The following is a 21,108-nucleotide window of genomic DNA, read 5'->3' on the forward strand; positions in this document are numbered from 1 at the left end:
CATCTCTGCTGTTGCCATTTTCGAATGCCTTTCTCCCAACCATCATAAATGGCACTCAGTAGACCTGGGCTCTTTTGTGTAAAAAAAAAAATACAATAATAATGTTGTGTTTTATGTGGAATTTTTCATTTTCAGCATTGGTACATATTTTTATATGACAGTTTTTTTTCCCCCTAGGACTCTAGTAGTCTATTTTTCTTTGCCGCTGCAATTGAGTATTTGTGCTGCTTTACTGTAAAAAGGAATTTCTTTCCTTTTTGGTTTAATTATTTTCATATGAAGCACTCGATTGTGTGTTTAAATGAAATCACAGTGCCAACGTCTTTAACATTTTGGTGTACATGCTTATGGAGAGAGTCTTACAGAAATGCATGGTGACTAGATATGCTGCTTGGTGTCTTACAGTGAGACCTGCAAATGTACGTGTTTTTTTTTATTTTTATTGGTAGAATCCAAAGCTAAATCCCTTAGAGAAAGGAATGAGAAGTATCTACATGGAAATACATTTTATCTGAGAGTGGTGGGCCTTGAGTGACCACAGCTTTGTATTTATGGAGGTCAGTCAGTGGAAGACCCTTTTGTACCTCCGGCACTGCCATTCGTTTTCCTAATTTTGGTGATCACGAAGGGAGTGGTAGGAAGACAATACAACTGAATTATAACAGTCATGTGTTGTGACTTATGTATAACATAGTTTGCCACGCTGCTTATCGTGGTCAGCTCGAGGCATTTATGTTGCGCGACACACATGGAATGTACGGGCTGTGCATTCGATGTGAGTCGAGTGACGGTTGATGCTTGGGGAAGTTGAAAGACAAAGCAGGTGAGGGAGCCTCACTGATGTGATAGGAGAATAAATATTAACCTTAAACAGCTTCTGGGGTGCGTAGTATATTTACTACATGCTTACTTTCCATAGTTTGCACTTGTTACCACTTGTCTAGCTGCTCAGCAGCAAATATGAGCTTTTAAGAAGTTAAGGATGAAACAGGAGGACGAAGGTAATCTTGCAAAAACATGCCGAGAATCTTTGCCATTTAACTTCACGGGGATGTTTTTGGCAAGAGGTTTCAGGGCTCCTGTTTCCAAGGTCTCTCAGTCTTGGGAGCAGACTAGTCCTTGCATCCTTGCATCAACCGAAAGAATATTAGTCCCTTGGAGATGCCAGTCCAGTGAGGCACGGCTACTCATATTTTGCTCTTAAAACATTTCCAGAAAAAACTCCAGGCTATGCTTGTTTTGATTTTGCAGGTGATTGTTTGATATGAATTCTTTTGTTATGCGTACTTTTGCCACCGGGTGACTTCTTGGCACCAAATAGTTTATTGACTCCTTCAGCAATGAGAGCCGCTTGATGCAGACCCATTTCCTGGCAGCTTTTTCAGTTCCAGCATTTTGTTCCTCATGTATTTCAGTGGGACGTCATAGGTGTTGAGCATTTGTTAGAGATGAATTCCATTAAAACCGAACCTTTTTGTGAATCCGATAAAAGGGATAATAAAGATTGATTGCATGGCTATACCCCACCCAAAAGTGCTTCCAAAACTGATGATGATGTAGGATGCTCAAACGTTGTGTAAAGAAAGTATGATGCATTTGCTCTTCCACTTCTAAAGACCAATTGGCACAGAGCTTCCACTCCCAGATTATTGAGGCAGTCTACATGCACATCTGCTGCTGTAATGATTCTGAAAGAACCTTTTGGGCCCCGTTGTCAAGGTTTCTCCAGCAGCCACTTCTGGTAAACCTTGTCTGTTTTGCCCATTGTAGGAGTACATTGTAACAGACGATGACCCTGCATTTACATGAGACTTAAAGGAGTGATTGTTGGTACAAACTGCACATTACCCTTCAGAGCGTCAATTTCAGCTTTACTCTTCCAACATATTAGATGAGTATACAAAATGGTAAGGTGCATGCCAGTTGACAAACAGCAAAATCAAATATATTGTCATCCAATCAGATATTCAAAACATCTCTGGGTTTGTCAGATTTGACATTTGGACTCTGGCGGCTTCTCCGCTAAGGCCCCCTCTGCTCAAAAGGAAAAATAAAATAATAGTAACGTAACGTTATTATCATGTCATTTTTCCTATTGCAGTCAGTGGCAGGGCGGGTCTGGCCAGGGCAGGGGGAGGAGTGGTTTGCAATCCCAAAGTGCTCATGACTGTTTGGTAGGCCCTCTTGGGCCGACCAAACACTCATGCATGTGCCCCACATGCTGCATTAAACAGCCTGGTCAGGAACATGCACAGGCTCCCTGTCCCCGTCTGAGTGCCAAACTTTAACGCTCAGACCAATCACCACGCTGCTGGCTCATGGGAGCCTGTGTGCCCTGGTGCTTTCTTCCTGCCAGCCGGGACTGTAGACAGGAAGAAGGATAAGGACGGGAATGGAGGAATGGCAGCGCCCGGCTGCTCCAGGTGAGTCCTTTTTTTTTCTTTTTTCTTTTTATATTCACTCCCCCCTACCTATCGCCTCACTACCCCCATCCGGTAGCAGCTGCTACTGCATTTGGAGACCTTGCAAGGACACCGTCCCAGTAAGAAAGACTTGATTTAAATATACAGGAGCATATTGGCTCTAACGGGCACTTACAAAGCTATGGAACTCTGCAACTAAGAAAAGTGCTATCAAAAACACCAGCTAAAACCAGGATGGGCTGCTCCGTTTCTAATTTAACCTGCGATAATATCAATAGATACCCAGGGAGCTGTAGCGGAAGATGGGAGTTAAACCTTCTGATGTAGCGATTAAGGAAGCTCCCCAAGATTGTTTATGCTGTCCATACTCTTGTTTAACATTCTTTGCTGATTAACAGTGTGGACATTTTTCTCCCTTGGCAGAGAAAAGGTTTCATCATCAGGCAAATGTGTGATGGACTTCATCAGATCTTTGAGTTCTGAAGGCATCCATTTTGTCATGGAAGACTTACGTTCTACAACAATAAAATCCATCAGCTTTATGTGCCTACTTCTACTGCAGGGAGACCCACATCGTTGAAATTCCAAGGGGCCATTTAATGGCTCATTTGAAGCAAGGCTGTGATTCTACACTGAATCTCTTAGGTTCAAATGTAAAAAACCTTTTAAGGGCTTTTGACTTTCTAGATGCTGCCCCGATCTTTCAGGAACAAATGTGTACAGAATATCTTTACCATGCCTATTCCCACAAGATCATGTGAAGGAGTTACATTGGATTCTCAGTTCTCACGGGTGAAAAGGTAGTTTCACTCTCCTTAATTCTACCTAATGTTGCTTTGGATTTTAATCAGTTGTCTGGCCTTTGCAGTCCTTCTTTACATTGGAGATTTAAATCTGGATCCTTATTTGAATAATCAACTAATTGGAGTCTGAGCCAGAACCAAATCAATAAAAAAACTAATCATCACTCCATAAAAGTCCTGCACATGCACACTCGTGGATTTCTCAACTCATGGAAAGAAAGCAATGTTTGGACCCCCATTTCACTATTTTGTATGTCAGTTAACACTTTGGAATCAGATTTTCCCATGGATCTTTTACGATTTGGCCACCAGTATTGAACAACTCTGTATTGCCCTTTATAAATAGGCAAGCTTCAAAGGGGATTGCAGAAAAGTTTGACTACGTTTAACTACTGCGCAAGGGAGAATTTGCTGCTCTAGTGGCAACATTGGATAAGCCTGCACAGTGTACATGGGATGGTAAAGTGAAGCATTTAACCTTACTGTGCATTGAATTCTTCCATTTTATGTTATATGTGATCAACATGGAACCTATAGATTGTTGTTAGTTTGTTTATGGTACACCTGCTGGCACTGTATTTCTCTGTCAGAGAGCAGAGTCAAATAGATACATCCTTGAAGTGTTAAATGTGCTTGTGTCTTCATGACTCTTTAGTATATTTATTTATTTTAGGACTTTTATATAGTGCGAACATGACCCGTCCAGGTATCGGAGCGCTGTACAAATAGCGGAAACAACTTAAAAACACTCAATAAACAGATATAGGTATAGACCGCAAATGTAAAAATGGCAAATATGTTAATACTTATAAAGCGAAAAGGAGCAAGCAAAGAAAACTATGTATATACAATGTAGCAAACAATTTAGTAGATTAAAGATCCAGAAATGTTTACACAAAGAATAGTCTGAGTGATTTCAGGTCTACCGTTGAGAATATCTATTCAGCAATAATTTTTTAAGAGTTTACACAGCTAAGAAAAGCGCTATAAAGCGATCACTGCGTTTTGTTAAATGCTTTGTGTGCATTCTGGTGTCTTTATAGACTGCACTTCAAAGATTCATGAGAGACCTCTCTTTTATGAGAACAATATCTAGTTGCTAGCATAAATCTGATTAGGGTTGTGTGATCAGACCGCTTTTATCACTGTGCTTTTGGAGAAAGTGTCTTTATTTTTAAATAATGCATTGCTTCGGCTAGTTTATTTTCTTTCTTGTCCACCATAGGGCCAGGGATTTTATGCTTTTGAGTTTATGACTGTGAAATAAAACCTTCGCCCCCAGGCTGCATGCCATTCATGTTTGGGTTTCGCCGTTCTGAGTTTGATCTGCAAACCCAAATTTGCAAACCCTCATAAGAAAATAATGCTAAAGGCAGCTTGGTGTTCTGAACCCTTTGACCGATTGCTGAAGGATTCTGTAGGACTCTGAAAAATAGTGTATTATTGCTTCATTTTTCAGTTAGTCCAATAAAAGGTTTCAAGCCCTGGAGTGTTAGAATCCCATCAGAAGACAGATACTCGATTTCATACTAAATTGACTCATTCTTTTTTATCCTCAGGTCTGGTTTGCAGTAAGAAACTTTAATACAGTGTTGACATTGATGTCTTCCTGAATCTTTCTTAACTGCTATGCTGTCTCAATATGCTGGACAAACGCAATACTCGGGGTAGGGGCATATAGATTCTTCGGTGTGTCTTTTCAAATAGTAGATTTCCATGCACCACTCACAAATGGGCTTACATTTAGGGCAGTGGCTTTAAAGGTGGCAGGGACTCGTGTATTTTTCCTTAATTAACAAACTGACATTGGTATCTTTTCTCAGTCCAGGGATATTTGTCCGTCTGTGAGTCGAAGTGTGTGGCTGTCTAACTTGAACATGAGTCGCTCAGACATGAACTTCGAGCTTTCATTCCAATACAGCATGCATTGTGTGATCGACTAGTTCAGCATCACAGTAAAAAAGTATGGTCCCAATTCACCAAAGCTACATTTTGTAGTACCTAAACTACCACTGTAATGGTACTACTCACATACTACAAAATGCAGTTCACAAGCCTATAGGGTGAGCTGTCCACCAAGGAGGCCAAATATACAATAATACACTTTGCAATATGTAATGTGTGCAGATCACCTCGATATAAATGCAGGAGTGTTGCTAGGAAATTGTTCATACTATAGGACTTTAGGGTACGGAAATAGATTTGTTCATGGGTTATGTATTGTGCTTTGGCATTGCTTTATTTTGGGCCCTATGCCCCTGAAGAAATGGTTTAATTGGAAGTACGTTTTTAGCCAAGCTGCCTTCAAAAGGTTCGTCTTTAAGACTTTCTTGACAAGTTTGGTAAAGATCTGAGGAAGGGTTGTCGGGTAGTTTGGTCTGGACTGTTCCCATGGGGCACAAGGTCAAGACTGATTTGCATATGGCTGGGTGCAAACTGGGGTGGCGTAGTGGGCAAAAGAACTATAGATTTAACCCACATCTTTTTACTGGGGGAGAATGTTTGCATTGTCAGCATTCCGTCAATCATTTGTTTGCTGTAACACTTTTTGCCGTAAACGGGGTACATGGACCAGCAGTGGCCTAAACAACAGTTTTCAGGTTTAAAGCTGCTACATACATTTTAAAGTGTTCTCAGTCCCTAGTTGGAATACCCAATACAGAAATAAATCCTCCATCCTTTCATAAGCGAATGTGGTTATACTTTTCTCTAGCTACTTTTCATCTTGTTCAGAGCCCTTTTCTCAGCCCTATAACTTTGTCAATAATAAAATGCACCCCAAGATTTTAGAGGGGTATACTTGTGAGGTATCATGGCACACCTGGCCTAGAGGCCTTTAGTCCTACTTTTCTAGAGCTAAAGCAGATTTGTGCTGCCTTTTTTCGAAGCTAACAATCCCAAACACCCATGTCTGTAATGTGATTCTGGGCCAGGAACTATTTGTGAAGTGGTCTGTGAATAAGACACTCACCCCCCCTTCCAACCCCCCCCCCCCTAAAACAGGGAAAGAGGAAGACAAGGTTGTAGCCAACAAGTATTTTTTCCCCAGACTGATGCATGTGCACAATGAAGAAAACCATCATAGCCAATGATTAAATCTATCTTCATGCTAACCTTTGTCTTGCAACTGGGAACACATTCCTGGTAAGATGGTGTGTTGTGTGAACATGTTGCTGTCTTCTCTGCTTTCTCTCCTTTTACATTGCGTGGATGCAGGAACGTTTTGTGTAGTTTACATTGCACTGAGAGACTTAAATGTACTTTTATAGTTGGCGCTATCTTGGGCTCAATTGATTGGTGCTTTCTGACCAATCAGATGTTGTTGAAATTAAGGTGATGTTTTTAAAATGTTAAGCTATAGCTGTCTGTTATTTTCCCCAGAGTTTTATATAGCGCAAACTTGACCCGAAGGTATCGGAGCGCTTTACATGGGCACCAGTTGCATTACATAAGGATACATTCATTTTTGTTAGGCACGGGGAGATTACGTGATTTGCTCAGAATCATAGGATGTTGAGCGTCGTTGCCGAGACTTGAACTCAGTTCCCCAATTTGAGCATCACCACCCTAGCCGTTAGGAATTTGTTAAATAATTAATTTATATAATATATCAAATACATTTATTTATATTGCCCTTGTCTCCTGCACACTTGCAAAGGGACTTTAGGATTTTTGTCCCTGCAAAAACAAAAATAGAAGGAAAACAAATGGTACATACTTGTGTAGAGTATGGGAAGGGATGGGCCATGAAAATGCGACAGACATTTCCTACAGTGCGTTAGCCCCTTAATGTTTCTCTCTTGTTGAGTAAATGAGGACAGAGAATTCAAAGGAAAGGGAAGAAGAGCGACACACTTTTCGTATTTGTTGAGGGAATTAGCACAGTAAAGGGCAGATGAAGGAACAATCTTTGAAAACAAAGGCAAAGATGCTCAACATCAGGGCAGAAGGAGGGATAAAAAGTGACCTCAGTTTTACTCACTCAGATGCTGGGTGACAAGAATTGGGACAGTCACATTCACTTAATAATACTTCAGTCCTTGATGAGCGGAGGTCTGTGAATGCGGCTTCTGGTGCAGAGAATGGGGCCAGCAAACCAAGCCTACGAAAGCCCTCCCACCAGGACTAGTAGAAAAGATTGGCCAAAAAATGGGAAAAGAAAACCTGGGATGAATGGCCACAGATCAGCAGTTAGGCCAACTAGGATTGAGACATGGATGCACAGCATATCGGCCTAACGCTATTAATGATTGGAATGGCTTCAATCACTAGAGCACTCTCCACTTTCGTGAGTGAGGGCCTTGCGCCCTACCCTGAAGACAAGAACATGGGTATTGTCCGACAGTAGCAGACAACAAGTAGTGTAACAGCCTAACCTAAGGATGTTCTTTCAAAACGGTGACTCCAGGTTCAAGACTTCGTAGTTACTTCTTATGTAAAAAGGAAGCATTAAAAACAGATGGGGCGATGATGCCCTGAATCTGTATAAAATTGCATGAACTGCTTGCAAATATGGGGACAGGCAATGTATGAGTCTTCTCCTAAGCAAGGACTCAAAGAAGAACGTTTTGCATGAGTGTATGGCTTTCAATTTTGCTGGAAAGATCAACATGTAAGTTGCTGCAATGCTTTTAGCTCCTGCTTCACTTCTTTGAAGGATCTCTGCATTCCCTGTACATGTGTGATGTAATTAGGATATATGTAAACGCATGCAGATTCCAGTTGCAAATCTGTGTGTAGGCGGGCCTGCTGCAAGATGGTGTCCCTGTCTGCGTTGTTGAGAAAGTGTGCAATCAATGGTCACGGTGGGTCTCCGGGGGCTGCCAGGCATCTGTGGGCCCTCTCAATCACAAAACAGGTAGACAATGTTTCATTGGGTACCCAGGAGTGGAGCCAGCGGGTTACAAATCCTGGCGGGTCGCAACACTCTTCTCCCACTGGAATTCTGCCAAAGCGCAAATTATTCCACCAAATTCCGCCCTCCCCATCCTCAGTTTGGCGTTCAAAGTGAGCTACTTTTTCCTTTAACTGCACCATGTCCACAGTCATTATTTGCACTGAATGCTCTGTCTTGGTTATTTCATATTTCGTTTTCGTGACCCTGGCCATGATTTTCTTATGGATTAAGGTCCTGATTGAGCAATCCCATTACGAGGCCAATCCCCTCATCCCCCCCACCACCTCGCCTCCCCCCTCCCCCCCCCCCCCCCCTAATCTCCGTCTCCATGCACTGGCGGCCCGCAGGTCACACATGACTTGGAAGATTTACTCTGAAGTGATCGGGACTCCATGTCTGTCCTGGGGAAGGGGGGGGGGGGGGGGGGGGGAGGGGGTCGGGGGTCACAGCCACTTCTGGATTTTGGGGGTAGCTCTTTGATAATGTGTCAGTTTTATTGCTGTGTAGGTGCTGTCAGCCCTGGCATCCCCCATGGCTGTAGCAGTTAGTCCAGTTTTGCCTGTTCCTGAACCTACATAGGAGGCCGGGGTGTCTTCCGCTCCCAACTCGCTGTTCTCGCTTGCAACCTTCCAGATTGTTTTGGACCAGCCTCAGTCACCTTTCATTTTTAGGTCGCAGCATACCAGACAGTTCGAATGTTTGGTTTGCTAAAGAAATCTTGAGAACATTCTTCCCGTTGCTTACCATTGGCTTTGTGGTTTCTAAACTCAAATTTTCTGACTTTGTTTGCTGTTTTTCTTTTTTTTTTTCTTTTTGCTTTAGGCTGTCCAGCTCAAATTCGTCCCTCCTGTTGCCCAAACCTTGTTAACTGTGTTCTTCCCCTAACTCTCTTTCTGTATACAGATCTTTTAACCTTGTTCTTATCTTGTCACATTTGCTGTGCATTCCAAGTCGGAGGTCAAATGTCAGGCTGTCTCCTCCAGGAAGCTTGGTGTTTATTTTTCTTTCTCGGAGTTCAGAGAGAATTTGTGTCTTGTTGGCTACTGGGATCTACTTGAGGAAGGCTGTACAATGTTAGTTTTTTTTCGACCACACAACAAAATGTTTGTAAATTGTCTGTGCTGATGATCAAATCAATACATTGGGCTAGGACATGACGTTTCCACATGTTATTGTTTTTGCGCTGCATACTTTTATCAGTAATAATATATGTGAGTACAAATGTAATGGTCATTTGAATTAAATCTGTGTTGTCTGTAATGGCAGTATGCACCATACAATGCATACTCCACGTTCCGCCATCCAACACCACGCCACTCTCCTCCGCACCAATCCTCTCCATGCCACAGCACTCTACTCTGCAGCAATCCGCACTACGCTACTACACACTGCGTCCCTGAACTCTTATCTGCACCACTCCATTCTGTGCCTCTGTACTCTACACCACGCCACTACTCTACTACTCTACTATGCACCAATCCACTCTTCGCCACTGCAGTCTGACCATTCCACATAACTTCACTATATGCCACCATAATTTGCAACACTGCACTCTACTCTGTACCACTCCACTGTATGCTAGTGCGCTCAATGCCAATCCCCACTATGCCACTCTAATCTATTCTACTACACTCTACTCTAAAACAGTCTACTCTGCGTCACTTCACTCAGCACCACTCCATGCCACTGTACTCTGTGCCAATGCACTCTACACCACTATACTCAAAACCAATTCCCTCTGCACCAATCTACTCTTCACCACTGCACTCTACACCACTTTACTATTTTGCTGCTTCACTCTACACCATTGTACTCTGTCACTACACTACACCACCCTGCATCACTGGGTAAACAGTCGAAACATTGTGGCCTCAGCCACACGTGTTGCGACTAAGCAAGCGCTACTATGCTTGCCTTAACCATGCACATGCCTTAACCACGCATATGCGTGGTTAAGGCAGTGCGCAGTCTAGCTGTTAGCTGCCAGAAGCAGTGAAGCAGCAGCAAAGATCGGGCTGGGAGGGTTCGGTGTTGTTTTCAGGGTTTGGGTGGATTTGGGGTCGTCTACCGGACAGGGGAGGTTCGGGTAGTCTTCAAGGCTTGGGGGTTCGGAGTAGTCTTCAGGGCTGAGGGGTTCAGGATAGTTTTCAGGGCTGGGGTTCGGTGTAGTTTTCAGGGCTAGGGCAATTTTCAGGGCTGAGGGAGGGGGGTTCGTTTTCAGGAGGGAGGGGTAGGTTCGGTATTCAGGAGGGGGGCAGTTTTAAGACTCGGGGCGTGGGCTTGGGGGCAGTTTTAGGGCTCAGGGTGGGGACAGGGATCGTAATACTTTTTAGGGCTTGGGGGGTCAGGGTAGTTTTTTGGGCTCAGGAGGGATCGGGTAGTTTTTGGGGATTAGGGGAGGGTGGGGTAGTTGTGAGGGCACAATGGGAGGGTGGGGGAGTTTTAAGGGTACAGTGGAGGGCGGTTCGTTTTTAGGACTGGAGGCACGGAAGTTTTTAGGGCTCAGGCGAGGGGCTTGGTTTTTAGGAAGGAGGGGGGTAGTTTTAGGACTAAGGCCCGGAGGCAAAGGTCGGCGGGTTAAAACTTACCAGCCAAGTCTTAACTACGGATATGTGTTTACCATGCATTCCTTAACAACGCATAATTTTGAAGGCATGCGTGGTAAAGGCATATTTTTGGTTAAGACTCACGTTGTTGAGACTGTGTAAAACCGGAATGCATGATAAACGCATCCGTGGTTCCATCACACAACCGCATCACTGTACACTACGCTACTGCTCTGTACGCCACTCTACACCACTGCACTCTAAGCTAATCCACTCTAAGCTACTCTTAACCATTGCACTCTACAACACTCTACTCTATGCCATACCACACCCCTATATTCTACACCGCTGCACTCTAAGAACCTGTACTCTGCCAGTCTACTCTGCACCACAGCACTCTACTGCACTCTATGCCACTCTACACCACTGCATTCTATGCCACTTTACTCTGCACCACTCTACCCCACTGCACTCTACACCAATGCACTCTGTGCCCCTCTATGCCTCTCTACTGTACACCAGTGGCAGCTCCTGGCTAAGGCGGAGGAGCGTCGCCCCACTGCCAGAAACAGCAAAGAAAGTGGAAAAAAATAATAAAAACGGAACGTAATGATTTTAATTTTTCCACCCGCTGCGGCAGTGCATGAGGGGGCGGGTGGAGTCGCAGGGGAGGAGTGGTAGAGCACTCCTGTGTGCAATGACTGTTTGATCGGCCCTCTTGTGCCGCCCAAAACAGTCATGCACTTTCCCCTGTTCTCCATGCAGGCTGCATTACAGCTTGCATGGAGGACATGCCCACCCCTCCAGCCCCTGCTGAGCGCTGTGTCTTGTGTCACACTTTACAGGTTGGATGGGGCTGGTCTGATGACAGAGGAGCAGGGGAAGGTGTGGTGGCACACTGTAAGTACGCATGACTGTTTGGCCGGCCGAACCATGGCGCTCAGACCAATCGCAATGCTGCATTGCAGGGTTGTGATTGGCTTAGAGCACCCTGGGTGCTTTTTTTTTTTTTTTACACCCCCCTTACATACCGCCATGGCTCCCCCAATCTGTGCAGACCACCACTGGTGTCCGGTTCATGAGGGGTAGGGTGGCAGCAAATACAATGTCCCTCAACGATTACCCTTCTACTCACTGGGCACCTTCGAGGTCGCCCTCCTGTAATTCAAGGCTCCCTACCGCCTGAGTAGTGCAAAAGGCAGCTGTCCTGTCTCTGTCGCTTAGGTCCAGCTGCCATGTTTACCGCGCCCGCCTCTCCTCGCTGCAGATGTGGGGCAGAGCCTAGCTCACAACTTCAATGTGGGCCTCCACCAGCTGAAACTTCCCCATTGCTGTGCCCGATCTCGCATTGCAAACCTCTAGGCCGGAGGCTCGTGGTGGCCGCCACTCCCCCTCCTAGGTCCTAGCTCGAGGCCTTCCGAAATGGGAGCCTCCCAGTCTCGGAGTCTCCACTAACACCTGGGCTGCAACAGGAGGTAGGGAACGGTCTCCCGGTGTAGGGAACGGTTTCCCGGTGTGGTATCTGGGGTCATGGTCGGCTGTACATACCGGGATTATGGATTGTTTAGAGGAGCGACCTCCAAGCACATCTACATTCATGCGTGGCTAGCCATCCCCACCCCCAACTAAAAATTTTCTGTAAGATTTTAAGATTGCAAATGTGCCAAGGTTTTGTAAGCTATGCAGCAGAAAGGGCAAACTATGCAGCACATTTTCTGACTGTGTTTGCTTCCATTTGATCTGGAAACAATGTTTTTTGCAAAATATTCAAATTATGTGGCAAAGTGTGTTGCAGATGTTGTAAATCCATAATTTCGTAGAAAATGCTGCAGACCCAGAATTGCATAAACTCCCTGACCATCACAACTGTCCATATTTTGTAAACAATGTATTCATGTACTCTAAACAAAACTTAAACATTCTAATTCCAATCAGTTTTAGCTGCACTTTGAAGAAAACAGCTTTTTCAACCTCAGTGTCCCAAATTAAGTATCTAATTTAAAAAATCGAGTTTGGGTACTGTGCAATCTGTTCCTGTTTTGCCATTTCAAAGTTCTGGTGACATTAACAAACTTCTCACTCGTCGGACTCGTGGTTTATGATGTCACCAGAACCCCTTGATGGTAATATTGGACAATATTTCTTGGGCACCCATTATGTATCCTCTAAATAGGTTTTCTTGTTAACATAATATGTGTATTCGTAAAGTGCATGTTCACCCAGTGGTTACTTTGCGCTAAACAACACGATTTTTGGTAACCTACTTCTTTTATTGACCTCAAAAGGAGGAGAGGCTCAGTGACCCCACTAGATATGGAACCTGTGGCCACTGGGTCAAACATAAATACCTTCAGCGGATGCATCAGCCCACTTAGCTGTCAGACCTAACTATTTTAGTTTTATGCATGCCGATGCACCAAAAGCCATGGCTGCCGATTTTATTTCATTTTTTTAATAAAAACTTTAAGCTTGACCCAGAAGATTACACTTGGTACACTAAAGATATTTTGTCACTTTAGATTTTTGGTAGAACTTAATCAACTTGATAATCGTTTCACCAACACTTACATTCCAGGCATATTTCGTTCATGTCTGATGATTGAGCCGCTATTCTATACTGCCAAGCGGTTGCAAGCTTGCATGAGGGCCCATTGCAAAATATCTGAATACATGCCTGAATAAACAAATCTAAATAAATGTTTCAGCGATACATGGAGTTAATTGGAAATTGTCCTCAAATTCAGCCCTATGTAGCAGATTTATATTGAAACGTGAATTCTATAGTTATGCGAAATATATAGGGGATTACAGGCAAACTGGGCCAACAGCACCTGTTCATTTGGTCCTGTGCAATGCCATATACCTTACCCTAAAGTTATAAGTCCCTGGAAGATGACCAGGCAAAAGGAGGTCAGCGCCCTTCATCTATCTATCTATCTATCTATCTCTATCTATCTATCTATCTATCTATCTATCTATCTATCTATCTATCTATCTATCTATCTATCTATCTATCTATCTATCTATCTATCTATCTATCTATCTATCTATCTATCTATCTATCTATCTATCTATCTATCTATCTATCTATCTATCTATCTATCTATCTATCTATCTATCTATCTATCTATCTATCTATCTATCTATCTATCTATCTATCTATCTATCTATCCATCCTCAACTGCAGCGCTAGTTTATTAAGCACTGCAGGCAGCGGATTGTCTGTTGGCAAGAACAACACTGCTCAAAGTCCGCATATCCTGTGGGGCCACGCTGCACTTCTTTGAAAATACTACAGCCCATGTAAAATTGTTCTTTACTAGATTAGACCAGTCAATATATCTTTCATTCTGGCCACCTCTAGCAGGACTTTTTCTTTGAATGAAGGACAGCTTATAAACGTTGGTAGGTGTTTGGTTGTGGTTCTCTTAATTTTACTGGTAAAATTGGCTCAAGTGTCCTGGTTTCACCTGTTAAATTTTTTGGTAGTCTGGCGATGGATAGCCAGTATGGTGAACTATGGTGATGATGCAGAGGAAAGCTTGCACTGTGAACTCCATTACTGTGACTTCCACTTCATCTTCTTTACCTTGCAGGAGAGCCGGGCTAGTCTAACGTTTGCTATAGAGAGTGCGGAGCAGAAGGTGTTGATGATCACAAGCAGAGGGGCGTACTCCGTGGAAGAAGTAAGTTATTAACAGAATGCTGTCCTCGTTTGGGCCTGATGTGTGCCCAGTGCAGGTGGTTGCCAGTGGAACAATGCAGCAGTCGCCAGTTTCCATCCTTGTTGTAGCACGTCTGCTGTTTCTTTAACAGGGCTCTTAGCCGTGACAATAGTTTGATTCTATGTTCTTTTTGGATTTTTTTCCTTCCATGCTGTTGCATTTCCCACTGGCAATCTGCCTGAACGTCTTTTGTGCCACTCATGTCCTTCTCTCCCCCACCCTTTCTGCTTCCTGAATGCACATACCAGCAGTATGTTTCTTCGTATCCTTTCCTCTAAAAGCTATTACCGTAAATCCCTCATTTAGGTTGAGCCTAGCAGTTTGCATGCACTGCTCTGCAAGGCATGCTGTATTCACTTCTATGGGTTTTTGGCCACGCCCTTGCTGCCGATTGGTTAATATGTGTCCTTCCAAAAAGCTTTCTTCTCTATGGTTTCTTGTAGGTATATGTCCAAACTTCTAATGTCTTACTCCTCCCGTGGACTATTGGCCTATTACAATATCCTTTTTCTGAAGGTGTTTTCCTTAGTGCTTGTGCGCCCTTTTTCTGAACAGCTTCTCTTCACATCTGCGAATGCTTGCTCGCTCCCTCTCTGCGCGTACATTGCAGCTACAACTTTCCCCCGAGCCCCGGACTCTCTCCGCATCCGCTTGTTATGTTACGGGCGGGCACCAGGATCTCAGGAAGCAGCTTACATTAAGGCCGATGCTGCCGTTCCCTCCCCTGTAGTTGATTACTCCCGTTGTCCGTGTTGCCTTTAACCAGGGCCGGACTGACTACCGGGCGTTTTGGAATTCTGCCGAGCAGGGTGCTGATTTCACTGCGATGGGGGCTGATTTAGTTCATGGAGACCTGCGTGTACTTCGAAATAACTAAAGCAAAACAAATTTCGTTCAAAACACGCAGGTCCCCATCAACGAAATCAGCCCCCAGCTTAGCAGCATTCCAAAACGCCCGGTAGTCAGTCCGGCCCTGCCTTTAATCCCTCCCTCCCCGTGCTGTCCACTCCCACCCCCCTTCCATTGTTTCACGGAATCGTCATGGTGACACCGGCGGTTCCAGGTATACTTAAAACAAAACCCCCATATACAATCTCTGCCCTAATTCCTGATCCTTGTATTTACTGTGTACAATCTTTCTGCGGCCGATGCTTGTTCAAGACCTAAAATTGAGGAATGAGAACAAGTGCTGCTTCATACCAGCCCAGGATTCTAGTTCATTTTATTTACATTTCTGGTTAGTTGGTCTTCCCAGCTACCCTACAGAAAACTCCAGCAGATTCAAAACTTTTCAGCCCATCTAAATCTGGGCCTAAGTAAGCTTTAGGAAATATCTCCCTTTCTTGCTCTGCTTCACTGGCTACTTGTGCCCATGCACAGCCTCCTCAAAGCTCTTTGTTTTTTCCACAAGGCTACTTATGATGGTTTTAATAATATGTACCTGTCTACTTTCTTTCCTAAATACAGTCCATTTAGCACTTTACATGTCTGGCACTCTTTACTCTGTGCCTAGGCTAAGGAGAGCTAGACTTGGCTCTGTTCCTTCACTGCGTTTACGGACTAAACATGGAAAGCCTTCCTTTCTATAAGACGAGCGGAATTAAATTCTGGAGACTGGTTAAAACCCATTTTAAGTTTAGCACCAGGATGACCCTTTTGGGGTAATTGAGCACTTTATTAATTTTTATTCAACCATGTGTGTTTGTATATATATGTGTGTGGATGCGCGCATGTGTGTGTGCGCGCGTGTATGCACGCGCATGTGCGCTTCTGTGTGCACGTGTGCATGTGTATACAGTACAAGAACCAGAAAATAACTATATCTAAGGGAAGCATTTAACATGGTGTGTAGGTAACTGAAAAATATGATAGGAGCAAGTGGATGATAGTATATTTCTTGGTGAAGGCTAAAGGGGTGGTGAATTGTATATTGTATTTATTCACTGCAGCAGACATGGTGCTTCTTGTAGAGAGGAGTGTTTTATTTCTTTTCTGAATTGCAAAGGTAATGGTGCAAGCAGGATGTGTGAGAGGCTTGAATTGGTGTTTTGCCCTGCCTGTCAGGGGATGGTGTATGGAATGCCAAGTCAGTTGTGTGACCCCTTTCTGTAACTTGCAGCCTAATTAGTAATTTGATTTGGGGACAAAGCTTCCATTGGAAAGTGACTGGAGCGGTAAACTCTTTCTTGCTATCTCAAAGATGACCTATTTCTAAGTTCCAGTGAGTCGCTAACTATAAAATTAGACACAGTCCAGGTTCCTCTGGACAGACCTGCACCATCATTTATCGACTAAAACCAAAGGTGCTTATGCTATAGACTTTTAAAGTGTACTGAGTTACCTATTTGTTTGCATTAAAAAATAACCATATCTAGTCAAAATTGGGATAACTGGACTTCAGTTAAATGAACTTTAAATCTTAATTTGCAACAATGGCGTAATTCTGATCTCTGCGGATCAGAGTTTGAAGGGAAAAATGTGCGTATACCGAAGGGATACTTCCCAGCACACTCTTCCCAGCATTCCCCCAAAGGTACTCCAGTCTCATGGTCAGACTTCAGTGTGGTGAGCAAATGCTCAGAGCTCCTGGGCTAGCCATAGGCTAAAACTACATACCATGATGTAACCTATTGTTGAGAAGTGTTTTGTACCTAACCATGAACTGCATACGAACACCTAAAATTGTGGAAAAGGTCAGGAACTGGTTTAGGAAGCACAAAATGAGGATCTTTATCAAAAAAATGTTTAGTGTCACTTATAGTGACTTGTGCTAGAAAGAAGAGTTTACATAGTTCTTTCACTCTTTACTACTCGGCAATTTAAACTTTTTTCTCAGTTATTTCATTAAACATATTAATCCTCTTTGGACATTTATTCTTAATGTGATTATATTGATTGTGTTCTACTGTATTGTGCTGCAACCTTCATACCACTTGCCATGTATGATTGCTTGACTAAGCTGCCGAGGTGAGTCACGCAGGCTTTTCAGGCTCCACCGGCATCTTCATTATTAGGGAATACATACATATTCATCTTTTGTACGGCTAGATGCGCCCCACAGCTGGAAACTATGAGAGGCCTGACAAGCTAAATGGCCTTTTCAATGTACAAAATCTTACCTATGCTTAATGAAACAGTAACCATCAGCCTTTTCATGGTACAAAAAATATTCAAAGCTTAGTACTGGGATATTTAAACTGGGGTTGGGCCCCCTAAGGGAGGCCCCAAATGATCCCAGGGGTGCGCCTGCTCTGGCCAAAAGAAGCATAATGCTTAAAACAATGCTTACTTCTCAGCAGGGAAGGCAGAATAAGCAACAGCAATCCGCTCTGTAACGGGCTTGTTCGAGGCATGTGGGCTGCTGAATTCATATCTGTGCATAGATCGCCGCCTAGTGTTGGGTCCGGATGTTTGCACGTTGTTGTCCTGGAAGAGTCTTCGAAGTATCCTTGGATAGGTGACTCCTCCCCTGGACTACAGTGCGCATGGGCATCCTCTCCATCCTCAGATTGTTTTTTTCCGCCATTGGGTTCGGATGTGCTATCTTAGCTCAAGTTAGGAAAAAATTTTGTCGAGGCCACAAGGCCTTTAGTTCGCGTCGGTACTGTTTATCGATCGGGTTTCGATACTCTCTGTTAGTTTACTAACTTTCAGCACCGACTTTGTTCGCATTTACCTGTCCATCAACTACTTCGACGATGGAATCGAGGACGCCATTCAAAAGGTGTCCGGTTTGTAATGCGAAGTACCCACACATCGACGTCCATCCGGTGTGCAACAAATGCCTTTCGCCGGACCACGACGAGTCGACATGTATGGCCTGTGCCCGGTTCCGTTCAAAGAAGACTCTGCGGAATCGTCGAGCGGCGAGGCTCGAAGCGCAGCACGCGGCACCGGCCCCAGCTGACATCTTCGACGAAGCAGACGACGTCGAAGAAGTAGAAGTCTTACCCTCCAGTCCCGTTTCCGAACACGAACCCGGATCGGACGAGGCCGACGAGTCACTCTTCCACAGCGGTGAAGACGACACCGAGGTAGGAGACGACGAGGAGGCCTTAGGGGCCGAAGAGAGTAGCTCCGATGATGAACAAGGCCGACCTGTTCAAACCGAAAATTCACCAGTGCCACAGACTATGGCTCCGGTCGAGGGATCGCCTTCGGGCCTTACCCGAGACCTATCACGCAGTCCTTCGGCCCCGCCCTCGGGCCCGGCCTCGGACGTTCAGCGGCAGCCATTACCGCTTAAGCCAGCTGGTTTCCCTTCCACGAAACCGAAACCGAAAGCTGCTCAGGTTCCTACGAAACCGAAACTGAAAGTGGCGCTAGTCGGATCGAGGCCTTCAACACCTTCGACGCCAGCGCACCGTGTCGGCACCGACCGCACCAAGAGAGACTTCGGTGCCGAACTCGAAACGGGCGACGTGGGAGTCGACAAACGGAAGAAGGTCATCGGCGCCGACAAACCTGCTCGGTTACCGGCGTCGACGCCACCGACACCGAGGGCAGTACCGCCTGCTACGCCTCGCATCACTCCCTCGACGACACTAAAACCTCACGTGTCGAAGACGTCGACGGGGGTCTCCGCACCTCGACTCGATGCACCACTGGTGCCGAAGATATCTACAGCCGCGACCCTGGCCGGGGCCACGTCCTCTAAGACGCCCCGAGTACGACCTGGCGCAAAGCCAGGCTGCAAAACCACGGCTGCCCTCCAGGACCCGTCGGGTTCCGGTTCGATCGGGGCTCCAGCGGTTTCGTCGGTCCCGACCAACATTACCTTCGGCTTGCCTCCATCCACAATCCCGAAGGTGTTTCAACTCAGGACACAGGTCACCAAGACTACGGTTCCACCTGTTGAGACGTCTCAGTCGCACGTCATCGACGCCGACACTGGCAGGATGATCCTCCACGACCGAAGGATAACTTCGGAGCCACCATTGGAACCTTTCAGGATCCCGCTAAAGAGGAAGCTGCCTGTGGACTCAGAACCTCTCTTGTATGAACCGTTTCATTCACCCTACCAGGATCCACACCGGGCCTCCCCCACACGCTCCGACACGGATGCATTGGAGGACTACATGGATGACCAAGTCCCCTACCATGTGGACACGGACCCTGATGACCAGCAGGACCCTGACCAAACTTGGGGCGACCCTGCAGACCCCAGTGCACCTCTTGATGCACAGGAACCACAACTATATGGGGCAAAAACATCACCCACAGAGGATACTGCAGCGTTCAACGCTCTGATTGAACGTGCGGCAAACAACCACGATGTACAGCTTCACTCTGATATCATCGAAGATGATTTTCTAATGGACACCTTTGCATCCTCAGAAAGGCATGTAAAGACTCTGCCAATGTTGAAGGGGGTCCTCAAGCCAGCCACTGACATTTTCAAGGAACCCACCAGGGCACGAGTGATAAACCCCAGGATCGATAAGAAATACAGATCAGCACCTGGGGATCCTACTTACATCAGAGGCCAATTACCACTCGACTCCATCGTTGTGGCGAATGCCCGCAAGAGGGCACACTCGCAAACTACAGGTGACGCTCCTCCCCCGGACAAAGAGTCCAAGGTGCTAGAGACCTCCGGCAAGCGAGTTGCCGCACAAGCGGCAAACATATGGCGCATAGCTAACACTCAAGCGCTCCTCGCTCGCTACGATAGAGCGCACTATGACACAATGGAGCAACTTCTTCAACACCTCCCTGACCCCTACAAAGAAGGTGCAGAAATCCTTATCAGAGAGGGACAGCTACTCACAAATGCTGCCATCAAATGTGCACTAGACGCTGCAGACACGGCTGCCAGGGCCATCAACACTAGCGTCATCCTACGACGTCACGCCTGGCTACGTATCTCAGGATTCAAGCCTGAGGTACAAAACAATATACTGAACCAGCCCGTCAACCCCGACTATTTGTTCGGGCCTGAGGTTGACACCACCCTTGAGAAGATAAAAAAGGACACGGACACTGCAAAGTCCATGGGCGCCCTACAAACTCAGTCCTTTCGGAGCGGCTCCTTTCTTCGCCCCGGAAACAAGGGAGCAGGCAGAGGACAGGGGTCACAACAAGCATATAACAAGGGCAATACGCAGACCACCTACGATAAGAACACCCGAGGTGGCTATCGTGGCTCCAGTACCAAGGGCAGAGGACGTGGCTACGGCAACACCAGGTCCTCCCCCAAGAACAAGCAGTGACGCCCTCTCCCTTCCACCCGACCACATAACACCTGTCGGGGGAAGGCTACAACGGTTCCTGTCCACGTGGAACTCCATCACCACGGACAGGTGGGTCAAAGATATTATAAAATACGGTTACTGTCTGGAGTTAACCTCCACTCCACCCACAATACCGCCAAGAAACCGTCCTATGTCCTCAGAGCACTTAACGCTCTTACAGCAAGAGGTAGAAAGTATGCTTCTAAAAGGCGCTATCGAGGTCGTACCCGTCCACGAGCAGGGCACGGGGGTTTACTCCCTCTACTTCTTAATCCCAAAAAAGGACGGGTCGCTCAGGCCTATATTAGACCTGAGACCCCTGAACCAGTACATTCTTTCGGAGCACTTTCACATGCTCACTCTACAGCAAGTCCTTCCGCTTCTCAAGCAGGGAGACTTCCTAGCATCACTGGACCTCAAGGATGCGTATTTTCACATACCCATCCACCCCTCACACAAAAAATACCTCAGATTCACTGTT

General features: G+C 45.5%; 1 protein-coding gene across 2 annotated transcripts in view; it reads left to right on the top strand.

Annotated features, from left to right (window-relative positions):
* The window catches only part of EXOSC5 (exosome component 5), a 150,220-nt gene that overhangs the window by 71,925 nt on the left and 57,187 nt on the right, over nt 1–21,108 (top strand). For both annotated transcript variants that reach the window (XR_014968593.1, XM_085625276.1), the window contains exon 5: nt 14,266–14,355. Coding sequence is in view for 1 of the 2 variants with exons in the window: in XM_085625276.1 (XP_085481402.1) it covers nt 14,266–14,355 (90 nt within the window). In the remaining variant the exon portion in view is untranslated. The remainder of the gene's footprint in view (nt 1–14,265; nt 14,356–21,108) is intronic.

This window comes from Triturus cristatus, chromosome 9 (assembly GCF_964204655.1).
Source record: "Triturus cristatus chromosome 9, aTriCri1.1, whole genome shotgun sequence".
Taxonomy (NCBI): Eukaryota; Metazoa; Chordata; class Amphibia; order Caudata; family Salamandridae; genus Triturus; species Triturus cristatus.